Source organism: Monodon monoceros, unplaced genomic scaffold (assembly GCF_005190385.1).
Source record: "Monodon monoceros isolate NGI ecotype Baffin Bay Population unplaced genomic scaffold, NGI_Narwhal_1 Super_Scaffold_18, whole genome shotgun sequence".
In the NCBI taxonomy this organism is placed as follows: domain Eukaryota; kingdom Metazoa; phylum Chordata; class Mammalia; order Artiodactyla; family Monodontidae; genus Monodon; species Monodon monoceros.
This window is the reverse complement of record NW_021703774.1, coordinates 60938576-60952386: the sequence shown is the minus strand read 5'-3', so window position 1 is coordinate 60952386 and position 13811 is coordinate 60938576. Positions and strand designations below refer to the sequence as shown.

Genomic DNA, 13811 nt, shown 5'->3' with positions numbered 1-13811 from the left:
TCTAGGCAGGGAACAACGCGGGAGGCACCACAGTATAGTGTAATAGCATGGGATTTGGAGCCAAGTGGCTCAGTTTGAATCCTAACTCATGACATTTTCTATTTGTGTGCCTATGGATAAGTCACTTAACTCCTTTGGATCTCAATTTATTGTCTGTAAAAAGGGGATAATAATAGCAATATCAACAACAATATTACACTCATAAGACTGTCTGGGGATGAGAAAATGCATGTGGAAGCCTTTTGTAAAATACTCCATAAATTGTAGTTCTTTTATTTTACTGCTCAGAACTACTGCTGAGAACATGATTTTGACCTGTGAGATATTCCTAGCACTGGGAAAGAGGGAGTTGCAAAAAGGCCCATGGAAGGGGAGGCAGAGAATGAACTCGCCTCCAACCTTCCTGGGTGCTGTGGAACAAAGCAATGAACTGGGAATGTAGGATGCTGCAAAGGGCCCAGATTAAGAGTTCAGTCTCAGAACAGCTTGCATAGATAAAAGGAAACCAGGAACATTCATTTTTTGAACATACTTGTGACAAGGATTGCCCCCTATGCTTTAAAGGATGGATTCAATTGTCTCTAGTGCTAAAAGGGTGAATGGCTCAAGGTTGGTGACAATGCTTTGGCTGGAGACAAGGGGAAAACTGTGGGTCTTAGGTAAGTGTGACCATGCTGTGATATGAGATATGGGAGACCTAGGGTCTTCTCTTGGCTCTGCTGCTAATTATGACCCCTTGAATGATGTGACCCTGAATAGATGAGCTAATATAGCTCGACCTCAATTTCCTTGAGATCATGGAATAAAAAATCTCAAAGGTGACTAAAGAATCTATGACCTAATGAAATGCTCTTTTCCACACAGGAATTAAAACTCTTGTGCCAACTGTTGTGTGTATATGTGTTTAGAATCCAAATATAGTACTAAGACCACCCAACTAAAACCTAATCAAGGCACCACAGGAGCCCCTTTAAGCTGATGGTGTCTGGCATCAGACCCAGGGACTGTCAGGGGAAGAAAGGCCTCATGGGAGGATGGGGGTGACCCCAACAGAGATTTCAAGGTGAATTCTCTCTTGTTGGAGAGTTTCATTCGGCAATATCCTGATTAGCTGAAAGGTAATGATCTAAGGATGACAGAAAGAAAAGGGATCATTTCCTTATACAGCAACTATAACTTTAAAATAATAGGCTGCAGGGCAATAGAGCATTCTGCCAGGCTGATTTCAGAATTGAGAGACCCAACTATGGAGTTCACGACAGTATCACTGACAATAATCATAATGTATATTTGCACAGTGCCTTTAACTTTCATAAGCACTTTCCCATCTACTTTTCTCATTTTTGTTGTTACATAATTTTCCAGAAAACTTGTGGGAGGTCATTTCTTTTAAAACTCTGAAAAGTGTGAGTTTTCAGTAGGAACAAGTCTAACTAAGTATGTAGCACCTTGCTTTATAAATACGATAAAAGTTATGCTATAAACATAATTGTGTAAGTAATGTCTTATTTTAATGGGCAGAAATCTTGTGTAGTATTTTGCAATGTAAAAAATACTTCCTCATTAACCTTCTGTTTGTTACAATTTTAGATTTTTAAATATCAGGTTTTCTTAAAGTAGGGCCAACAGGGATTGGATTCCAGGATAAGTATCCACACTCCAGAATTCCATAAGGGTAGCATCTAATTCATTCACAGGGAGAGAGTCCTGTTTCTGACATCAGCGTGGAAATTAAGCAGTTTTATATTTAAACCATGGAGCTCTCTGGGACTACCTCTCCCATAAAACAAGGAGGCATAACATGGGAAGCGACAGAGGAATCCAAATTTAATAGCTGAATTATTTCTAAATGGGAATGTCTCCAGGTCTTCTGTGAGTCACCGATGTGTCATTAACGTGGTGTTATAAATAGCTCAGCTTGCCATCAATAACTGATCTATAAGAGAGTAGCTGGTGGTTGGGGTGTGAGATTAACACTACATAATTTGGAGTGGATCTGTTAACCCTCTCACGTAAATAAGCACCATCTCCTGGGACCTGAAGTGACCTGAAATAAATTAGACTAAATTGCATTTTTAATAAAAGTAATAAACAAGTCCTCCTGTTTTTTCTTCTCCATTTTCAAACTCTGATAAAAGACAGGTCACTGGAGCCAACCATGGGATTGTAATAATTGTGTTGAATCGTAACTCTCTCATCTCTGAAATTAGGCTGGCAGTATCCACCCATAAAATCCACGATGATATTATGAGAGTTTTATAATTATTTTGCATGGGGGGGGTTTGAACAAGGATCTATCTATCTATCATCTTTCTATCTATATATCTATCTATCTATCAATCAAAATCAGCACTATGGAGAATAAAAGGAAAAGCTCTTTTTGTAGTGATTTAAAAGCTCTTTCTGTGGTGATCCATATGGTAAAGACTGGATACTTTTAAAAGTTTATATTGGCCTGACTAAAGATCTCAGCAATACAGGTTTGCTTACTGTGGGTAACTCAGATTTTCATTAAGAGTCTGAAGTTAAGACTTATGAAGCACTTTCTCACAAATGCTCAAGCAGTTAGAGTTGAGCTTCTGTGAGGCTGAGCTAAAATAAACATATATAGGTACACAGTATATGTACTGGGTATGCATAAAGCCTATAAGCACACATGCAGGTACAGCTGGCAAATCTGCTAGTAATTATGCTATATATATCCTGGCATGTGTGCTTGCATGTGTGAACGTGTAACAGTAAAAATACTATTCTTGTAGAAATGTTCTTGAAACTCGACATGGGTTCATGGCTTATAAACAATTATCTTTTTGTAAATTTAGGGCTGGTAATGGGAACAGAATAAGCAGCTGTAAACAAAATCACAATTCGGGTTTCACTGAAAACATGGTGAAGGCCCCAAATATCACAGCTATTGCAGAATACAGAACTATCTATCCAAATACTGTGATTGAGGATACTTTAAATAAGCAGTTTTTGGAAAGAGGTGGGTAGATGGAACCATTGAGAGTCACCATCAATTAGAACTACGGTCAGCAACTTGGACAGTTCCTAGGAGGCTCTCCCTCAGAATGGAACCAATATCATGTCTCCCGTTTTCTTAGCGTTTCTTTCATTCCAGTGAGCGTGTTGATGATTAACTAAGACATGCACAGGTATTATTTTGCAGTAACAAATTATTCCCTCCTCCTTCCATTGCCCATTCTCTTCACCACCTGACTTTCCTTCCAACCCTTTCCCCAGCACCCTCCAGTTGGGCAGTGGAACTGTATGTCTTACAAACACCTGGTGTGGATGTTTTCACTCCCACTTCTAATTGGTTGGGAAGCAGCATTTGCCACAGGCACTGTTTAATTTTGTTTCCATCCCCTGCATCTCACAGGAAAGAAATGGTCAATAGTTCAAAGAATCATCCTGGTCAGCTCCAAAATATGGCTACTTGCATGGTAATCACAGCAAGTCTGTCAAATCAGTGATTTCTTTATTCCTAAAAGGAAGGGATTTTCCCTAAGGATTATGGTTCTACCACCCAAGGAGCAGCTCTACTCTTCACAAGTGGCTGCAAAGGCTGGCAAACCACGAGGTCTGCTTTGGCTCAGAAACTCAGTTTGGCTCCTGCCACCCCTGGCAACCTCACTGTGTGTCTCAGTGGCGTGTGCTCCACACACAGTCAGGCCAGTCTGCTTCTACTTAGGAGGGATCACAACCAGAGGTGGCCCCCGCTTGGGCCTCCACATGAGGACCTGGGCATCGTTGGCATTGGGTTTCACTAGTGCGTTGGGGGGGATAGGTTCCATCCGGCTCAGGATCCGGGGCTGCTCCTGCTGAGTCCTGCCCACCAGCCGGGCCCGTTGCCCCAAGAGCTGAAGAGGGTCCACCTCAATGTCCACCCTCATCCTCCACTTGATCGTCTGCAGAATGATCTTCTCTTTCGTGGTGGTGTTCATGGCCACCAGCCAGGTAGTGAAACTTTGGTCCCTCTTGATCCTCGTGAGCAGTGGCACATTGCTGTCACTCACTGGCACTGCCCATGTCACACTGGGGTAGAAATTGTCATTCATGCTGACGGAGAACCTGGAGATCTTGTTGGTGGGGCCAACCAGAGTCACAGTTTCTGTGGTGTTCCCGTACCAAGGGTAGCTCACCCCATCTGAGTCACTGATGGCTTTTACTCTCCCTTCCCTCAAGTCAGGCAGTTCCCAGCTTGACCTGGCAAAGCAGAAGAGATGCACAAGAAAAGAAGAGGCTGAATGAATTTTTCAAAAGCTGGAGAGATGCCCACCACTTACTATCACAGTCAACTTGGGCAAAATGGGAAGTTCAGAGGGGAATTCAGGTCAAAAAGTTCTATGCTGTGCTGTTTCGGGATTAAATGAGAACAAATCAAAAATAAAAAAGCAATACCAGAACAAGTTAAATTAAGCTGTAGCTGGTCCAACTGGAAACAAAAAGCTCAAAGAAGCATTTATGAGACCCACAAAGAGGCATCAATTAGCTGGAATGGTGCAATGAGGCAACAATTAGCTGGAATGGTGCAATTGTAATGAACTACCTAGAGGCATTCGATTGCAAAAACCACTTTTTCAGGAAGTATCACGTCTCTAAGTTTTGTTAAGAAAAGGTGGTGGTTGAAATCTGACATACTTGGAAGGAAGTATCAGGTGGAAAGGAGGGCAAAGGGAGGTAAGGTTAAAGGTTATACTGATTTCCTAGGAAATCAAAGTAGTAGAATTTCTACTCAAAAAAGAAAGTTGTTTAAATTCTAGTCATTGGCCAATCCAGCATTTAGAAAACAGACATAGAAACTGATAACACAGGAGATAATGGTCACCTTTGGGAAAACACTTCAATGTGCAAGTTGTACCATAGGCTGGCATACATAGTCTCTACTATGTTGTTCTCCCATCAGCTTTAAGTCCAGCCTGGAAGTCTAATTGCTTAGTTTAGCAAACTTGCCATTCTGGGTGCTTTGTTACTCCTAGCTGCTCCCAACCTTGAACAGAGGGAAGGAGGAGGATATGTGCCCTACTCTTAGCCCATGTGTCTCCCCCAGTGCTATGGGCTACTCATCATAGCTGATACTTACTGAACGCTTGCACTATTCCGACCACCGTGCTGAGTACTTTAATTATGTCATCTCAGTTAATGCTCAAAATATCCCACAAAATAAATACATTTTTATTTCCATTTCCACATGAGAGGGTAGAGGCTTAAAGATGTTAAGGTACATGCCAAGGGTTCTACAGATTGTAAGACGTGGAGCTTGGAGTTGTCTGACTCCAAAGTCTATGTTTTTGACCACCGTGCTACACTGCCTTCTGAAGTGTCCTCACATGATGCTGGAGGAAGCCAGAGCGGAGGGCATTCAGGCTATCCAGTGGGCTAGCAGCTCCCAGAGCTGCCATGGGAAGATGGACTGGGTCCTCCTAGGGGCAGACGTTTAGTCAGCAGAACCTGGCTATGCATCCTGCATAAATCCTTTCCTGGGACCAAGAATGACTCTCAGCAGTGTTGCATGAGAATTTAATAATTAAGGAAAGAAATGAGACTGTCCACTCATCAGCTAAGAGGGGGAAGGCTTGTTCGAAATGAAGTTCTTCTCTTAGGAAGTGATAGAATATCCTACGACTTTATTTTTTCTTTTTAAATATTTTTATTGAAATATAGTTGAACAAAATATGTTACATGTGTGTAATATAATGATTCACAATTTTTAAAACTTATATTCCATTTAGTTATTATAAAATATTGGCCATATTCCCTGTGTTGTACAATATATCCTTGTAGCTTATTTTATTATTTATTTATTCAGTTATTTTTTAGCATCTTTATTGGAGTATAATTGCTTTACAATGGCGTGTTAGTTTCTGCTTTATAACAAAGTGAATCAGCTATACATATACATATATCCCCATATCTCCTCCATCTTGCGTCTCCCTCCCACTCTCCTTATCCCACACTTCTAGGTGGTCACAAAGCACTGAGCTGATCTCCCTGTGCTATGCGGCTGCTTCCCACTAGCTATCTATTTTACATTTGGTAGTGTATATATGTCCATGCCACTCTCTCACTTCGTCCCAGCTTACCCTTCTTCCTCTCCGTGTCCTCAAGTCCATTCTTTATGTCTGCGTCTTTATTCCTGTCCTGCCCCTAGGTTCATCGGGACCGTAGTTTTTAGATTCCACATATATGTGTTAGCATATGGTATTTGTTTTTCTCTTTCTGACTTACTTCACTCTGTGTGACAGACTCTAGGTCCATCCACCTCACTACAAATGACTAAATTTCATTTCTTTTTATGGCTCAGTAATATTCCATTGTATATATGTGCCACACCTTCTTTATTCATTCATCTGTTGATGGGCATTTAGGTTGCTTCCATGTCCTAGCTATTGTAAATAGAGCTGCAGTGAACATTGTGGTACATGACTCTTTTTGAATTATGGTTTTCTCAGCGTATATGCCCAGTAGTGGGATTGCTAGGTCGTATGGTAGTTCTATTTTTAGTTTTTTAAGGAACCTCCATACAGTTCTCCATAGTGGCTGTATCAATTTACATTCCCACCAACACTGCAAGAGGGTTCCCTTTTCTCCACACCCTCTCCAGCACGTATTGTTTATAGATTTTTTAAAAAAATAAATCTATTTATTTCTTTATTTATTTTTGGCTGTGCTGGGTCTTTGTTGCTGCGCTAGGGCTTTCTCTAGTTGCGGTGAGTGGGGGCTACTCTTCGTTGCACTGCGTGGGCTTCTCATTGTGGTGTCTTCTCTTGTTGTGGAGCATGGGCTCTAGGCATGCAGGCTTCAGTAGCTGTGGCTCATGGGCTCTAGAGTGCAGGCTCAGTAGTTGTGGAACACGGGCTTAGTTGCTCCATGGCATGTGGGATCTTCCATGCCCAGGGCTCGAACCCGTGTCCCTTGTATTGGCAGGTGGGTTCCCAACCACTGCACCACCAGGGAAACCCCTGTAGATTTTTTGATAATGGCCATTTTGACTGGTGTGAGGTGATACCTCGTAGTTTTGATTTGCATTTCTCTAACAATTAGTGATGTTGAGCATCCTTTCATGTGTTTGTTGGCAATCTGTATATCTTCTCTGGAGAAATGTCTATTTAGGTCTTCTGCCCATGTTTGGATGGGGTTGTTCTTTTGATATGGAGTTGCATGAGCTGCTTGTAAATTTTGGAGATTAATCCCTTGTCAGTTGCTTCATTTGCAAATATTTTCTGTCTTTCTGAGGGTTGTCTTTTCATCTTGTTTATGGTTTCCTTTGCTGTGCAAAAGCTTTTAAGTTTCATTAGGTCCCATTTGTTTAATTTTGTTTTTATTTCCATTCCTCTACGAGGTGGGTCAAAAAGGATCTTGCAGTGATTTATGTCATAGAGTGTTCTGCCTATGTTTTCCTCTAAGAGTTTTATAATGTCTGGCCTTACCTTTAACTCTTTAATCCATTTTGAGTTTATTTTTGTGTACGGTGTTAGGAAGTGTTCTAATTTACTTCTTTTACATGTAGCTGTCCAGTTTTCCCAACACAACTTATTCAAGAGGCTGTCTTTCCTCCACTGAATATTCTTGCCTCCATTATGAAAATAAGGTGACCATATGTGCGGGGCTTTATCTCTGGTTTTCCTATCCTGTTCAATTAATCTATATTTCTGTTTCTGGGCCAGTACCATACTGTCTTGGTTACTGTAGCTTTGAAGTATAGTCTGAAGTCAGGGAGCCTGATTCCTCCAGCTCCATTTTTCTTTCTCAAGATTGCTTTGGCTATTTGGAGTCTTTTGTGTTTCCATACAAATTGTAAAATTTTTTGTTCTAGTTCTGTGAAAAATGCCATTGGTAGTTTGATAGGGATTGCATTGAATCTGTAGATTGCTTTGGGTTGTATAGTCATTTTCACAATGTTGATTCTTCCTGTCCAGGAACATAGTATATCTCTCCATCTGTTTGTATCATCTTTACTTTCTCTCATCAGTGTCTTATAGTTTTCTGCATACAGGTCTTTTGTCTCCTTAGGTAGGTTTATTCCTAGGTATTTTATTCTTTTTGTTGCAATGGTAAATGGGAGTGTTTCCTTAATTTCTCTTTCAGATTTTTCATCATTAGTGTATAGAAATGCAAGAGATTCTGTGCTTTAATTTTGTGTCCTGCTACACTACCAAATTCACTGATTAGCTCTAGTAGCTCTCTGGTAGCATCTTTAGGATTGTCTATGTATAGTATCATGTCATCTGCAAACAGTGAGAGCTTTACTTCTTCTTTTCTGATTTGGATTCCTTTTATTTCTTTTTCTTTTCTGATTGCTGTGGCTAAAACTTCCAAAACGTTGTTGAATAATAGTGGTGAGAGTGGGCACTCTTGTCTTTTCCCTGATCTTAGAGGAAATGGTTTCAGTTTTTCACCATTGAGAACGATGTTGGCTGTGGGTTTGTCATATATGGCCTTTATTATGTTGAGGTAGGTTCCCCCTATGCCCACATTCTGGAGAGTTTTTCTCATAAATGGGTGTTGAATTTTATTGAAAGCTTTTTCTGCGTCTGTTGAGATTATCATATGGTTTTTATCCTTCTATTTGTTAATATGGTATATTACATTGATTGATTGCATATATTGAAGAATCCTTGCATTACTGGGATATACCCCACTTGATCATGGTGTATGATCCTTTTAATGTGCTGTTGGATTCTGTTTGCTATGATTTTGTTGAGGAGTTTTGCATCTATGTTCTTCAGTGATACATGCCTGTAGTTTTCTTTTTTTGTGACATATTTGTCTGGTTTTGGTATCAGGGTGATGGTGGTCTTGTAGAATGAATTTGGGAGTGTTCCTCCCTCTGCTATATTTTGGAAGAGTTTGAGAAGGATGGGTGTTAGCTCTTCTCTAAATGTTTGATAGAATTCACCTGTGAAGCCATCTGGTCCTGGGCTTTTGTTGGGAGATTTTTAATGACAGTTTCAATTTCAGTGCTTGTGATTGGTCTGTTCATATTTTCTGTTTCTTCCTGGTTCAGACTTAGAAGGTTGTACTTTTCTAAGAATTTGTCCATTTCTTCCAGGTTGTCCATTTTATTGGCATATAGTTGTTTGTAGTAATCTCTCATGATCCTTTGTATTTCTGCAGTGTCAGTTGTTACTTCTTCTTTTTCACTTCTAATTCTATTGATTTCAGTCTTATCCCTTCTTTTCTTTTCTTTTTTTTTTTTTTTTTTGCGGTATGCGGGCCTCTCACTGTTGTGGCCTCTCCCGTCGTGGAGCACAGGCTCCAGACGCGCAGGCTCGGCGGCCATGGCTCACGGGCCTAGCCGCCCATGGCATATGGGATCTTCCTGGGCCGGGGCATGAACCTGTGTCCCCTGCTTCGGCAGGGGGACTCTCAACCACTGTGCCACCAGGGAAGCCCCTCCCTTCTTTTCTTGATGAGTCTGGCTAATTGTTTATCAATTTTGTTTATCTTCTCAAAGAACCAGCTTTTAGTTTTATTATCTTTGCTACTGTTTCCTTCATTTCCTTTTCATTTATTTCTGACCTGAGCTTTATGATTTCTTTCCTTCTGCTAACTTTGGGGTGTTTTTATTCTTCTTTCTCTAATTTCTTTAGGTGTAAGGTTAGGTTGTTTATTTGAGATGTTTCTTGTTTCTTGAGGTAGGATTTTTTTTTATAATGTTCTCTCTTAAAACGGCTTTTGCTGCATCCCATAGGTTTTGGGTTGTCATGTTTTGTCATTTGTTTCTAGGTACTTTTTGATTTCCTCTTTGATTTCTTCAGTGATCTCATTATTTCTTTCATAGACTTGATTGACTATATCTTTTCCCATGTTAGGGAAGTTTTCAACTATAATCTCTTCAAATATTTTCTCAGATCCTTTCTTTTTCTCTTCTTCTCCTGGGATTCCTATAATTCAAATGTTGGTGCATTTAATGTTGTCCCAGAGGTCTCTGAGACTGTCCTCAGTTCTTTTTGTTCTTTTTTTCTCTATTCTGCTCTGTGGTAGTTATTTCCACTATTTTGTCTTCCAGGTCACTTATCCTTTCTTCTGCCTCAGTTATTCTCCTATTGATTCCTTCTAGAGAATTTGTAATTTCATTTATTGTGTTGTTCATCATTGTTTGTTTGCTCTTTAGTTCTTCTAGGTCCTTGTTAAACGTTTCTTGTATTTTCTCCATTCTATTTACAAGATTTTGGAGCATCTTTACTATCATTACTCTGAATTCTTTTTCAGGTAGACTGCCTATTTCCTCTTCATTTGTTTGGTCTGATGGGTTTTTACCTTGCTCCTTCATCTGCTACATATTTCTCTGTTTTCCCATTGTGCTTAACTCACTGTGTTTGGGATCTCCTTTTCACAGGCTGCAGGTTTGTAGTTCCCATTGTTTTTGGTGTCTGCCCCCAGTGGCTAAGGTTGGTTCAGTGGGTTGTGTAGGCTTCCTGGTGGAGGGGACTGGTGCCTGTGTTCTGGTGGATGAGGCTGGATGTTGTCTTTCTGGTGGGCAGGATCGCGTCCGGTGGTGTGTTTTGGGGTGTCTGTTACCTTATTATGATTTCAGGCAGCCTCTCTGCTAATGGGTGAGGTTATGTTCCTGTCTTGCTAGTTGTTTGGCATAGGGTGTCCAGCACTGTAGCTTGCTGGTTGTCAAGTGGAGCTGAGTCTTAGCATTGAGCATGAGATCTCTGGGAGAGCTTTTGCCATTTGATATTATGTGGAGCTGGGAGGTCTCTGGTGGACCAATGTCCTGACCTCGGCTCTCCTCCTTCAGAGGCCTGACACCCAGCCGGAGCACCAAAACGCTGTCAGCCACACTGCAGTTGTATGATCTTAGGTAGGTTATTTAACCTCTCACCAGTTTTTTTTTTGTGTGTGTGGTACGTGGGCCTCTCACTGCTGTGGTCTCTCCCATTGCGGAGCACAGGCTCCGGACGCGCAGGCTCAGTGGCCATGGCTCACGGGCCTAGCCGCTCTGGGCATGTGGGATCGTCCCAGACTGGGGCACGAACCCGTGTCCCCTGCATCGGCAGGTGGACTCTCAACCACTGCACCACCAGGGAAGCCCCCCTCACCAGTTTTGCTTCCTTGTGTGTTGGTCTTGGAGAGTCTCCTAAAGAGGCGGAGGGCACCTTCGGCTCATGCTGGGGCACAAATATTTAGAAGCTTGTCCCAATGTGATAAGCCAGTGCCAGTGGGTGCCACTGTCCCTGCAGGACTTTAAACCAATGGCCTAAAAGGGAGTTGTATTGCCAGGTTAATACTGAACTATCTCAGGATCCTTCACACAGGGACATGGAGAAACTGACTGCTGCCTCCTGCTGCCCCCCACAGTACTCCCGATGCTAGGCAGCCCCAGCCTGAAGGGAGGGGCAGGCTGGATTGCCTGGAGAGGAGGTGAGCCCACAGCTGCAAGAACCTTTTCTCTTGCCTCCATGCCCTTGATAACCGCTGGGAAAAACTGCAGTGTATAATGCTTGGCAGAAACTAAGTAAGAGGAATTGACTTGATGCATAAAGTTAGAGACTTAAGTTACCATTTCGTTACCCATGCTAGTTGTAGCTGGGCCAAGGAGTAGCTCCCAGATAATTCTATAGTCACTTCTTACTGTACAAAAGGGAATAAGTGTTGTTTGAGTGGGGTAAAATCATACAAGTTCAGGTCAAGTGAGAACCAATCTGCCTGCTGGGTTGTTGAAATGGTCACACTGGAGGCAGTTTTGTGCCCCGAGTCAAAGGGTTGTGACAATTATTCAGTCACCAGGCATTCATTTTCTGTGTTGCTTCAACCCTGTTCTTCATTTTATTTACAGTGATCAGGCTCTGCTGGCCTTTGGTTTCCTCTGTGGGACTGGAGGACAAGTATTCCCAATAAGTGTAAAATTGTACTTGCCCTCCTGTCCTAAACACCGGGCCATCTGTGGCATGTTGCCTGGGGAGTTTGGCTTGTTATAACACTGTCCTTTTCAGGACTAGCTTGGCATTCTATTCAATTACTTTGTCTATAGAGTCTTTACATTCATGTTTTTTCTCCATTTTCCTGTCCAGAGCTATGTGAGCAGTGACTCGGGCCCAGGGTCTAGAGGTCAGTTTTGTGGGAAAATCACAAAGCTTAGCTTGGTCCCAGATTTTCTGAAAACAGAGATAATACAATAAAGTTGCACTCTTGTTCCTGTCTTAAAAGAGAAAGAAGGAAAGCTACCCTTGTCTTGGAGGATTCTCTGGAAGAGAGAAATAAAATAGACTTCTTAATCATCACATCAAAACAAAGGCACCAGATATACAAAGGATAATGAGAGACTACTACAAGCAACTACATGTCAATAAAATGGACAACCTGGAAGAAATGGACAAATTCTTAGAAAAGTACAACCTTCCAAGACTGAACCAGGAAGAAACAGAAAATATGAACAGACCAATCACAAGCACTGAAATTGAAACTGTCATTAAAAATCTTCCAACAAACAAAAGCCCAGGACCAGATGGCTTCACAGGTGAATTCTATCAAACATTTAGAGAAGAGCTAACACCCATCCTTCTCAAACTCTTCCAAAATATAGCAGAGGGAGGAACACTCCCAAGTTCATTCTACGAGGCCACCATCACCCTGATACGAAAACCAAAGATGTCACAAAAAAGAAAACTACAGGCCAATATCACTGATGAACATAGATGCAAAAATCCTCAACAAAATCCTAGCAAACAGAATCCAGCAACAGCACATTAAAAGGGCCGTACATGATGATCAAGTGGGGTTTATTCCAGGAATGCAAGGATTCTTCAATATATGCAAATCAATCAATGTGATACACCATATTAACAAATAGAAGGATAAAAACCATATGATCATCTCAACAGATGCAGAAAAAGCTTTCAACAAAATTCAACACCCATTTATGAGAAAAACTCTCCAGAAAGTGGGCATAGAGGGAACCTACCTCAACATAATAAAGGCCATATATGACAAACCCACAGCCAACAGCATTCTCAATGGTGAAAAACAGAAAGCATTTCCTCTAAGATCAGGGAAAAGACAAGAGTGCCCACTCTCACCACTATTATTCAACAACGTTTTGGAAGTTTTAGCCACAGCAGTCAGAGAAGAAAAAGAAACAAAAGAAATCCAAATCAGAAAAGAAGAAGTAAAGCTCTCAAGTTTGCAGATGACATGATACTATACATAGAGAATCCTAAAGAAGCTACCAGAAAGCTACTAGAGCTAATCAATGAATTTGGTAGAGTAGCAGGATACAAAATTAAAGCACAGAAATCTCTTGCATTCCTATACACTAATGATGAAAAATCTGAAAGAGAAATTAAGGAAACACTCCCATTTATCATTGCAACAAAAAGAATAAAATACCTAGGAATAAACCTACCTAAGGAGACAAAAGACCTGTATGCAGAAAACTGTAAGACACTGATGAGAGAAAGTAAAGATGATACAAACAGATGGAGAGATATACTATGTTCCTGGACAGGAAGAACCAACATTGTGAAAATGACTATACAACCCAAAGCAATCTACAGATTCAATGCAATCCCTATCAAACTACCAAGGGCATTTTTCACAGACCTAGAACAAAAATTTTACAATTTGTATGGAAACACAAAAGACCCCGAATAGCGAAAGCAATCTTGAGAAAGAAAAATGGAGCTGGAGGAATCAGGCGCCCTGACTTCAGACTATACTACAAAGCTACAGTAATCAATAAAGTATGGTACTGGCAGAAAAACAGAAATATAGATCAATGGAGCAGGATAGAAAGCCCAGAGATAAACCCATGCACATATGGTCACCTTATCTTTGACAAAGGAGGCAAGAGTATATGG

General features: G+C 41.1%; 1 protein-coding gene across 1 annotated transcript in view; it reads right to left on the bottom strand.

The window, feature by feature from the left end:
- Window positions 1-3464: 3464 nt before the first annotated feature.
- FAM78B (family with sequence similarity 78 member B) overlaps window positions 3465-13811 on the bottom strand; it is a 91838-nt gene continuing 81491 nt past the window's right edge. The window contains exon 2 of the mRNA XM_029230079.1: window positions 3465-4209. Within this exon, the coding sequence (XP_029085912.1) occupies window positions 3687-4209 (523 nt within the window). The 3' untranslated portion in view covers window positions 3465-3686. The remainder of the gene's footprint in view (window positions 4210-13811) is intronic.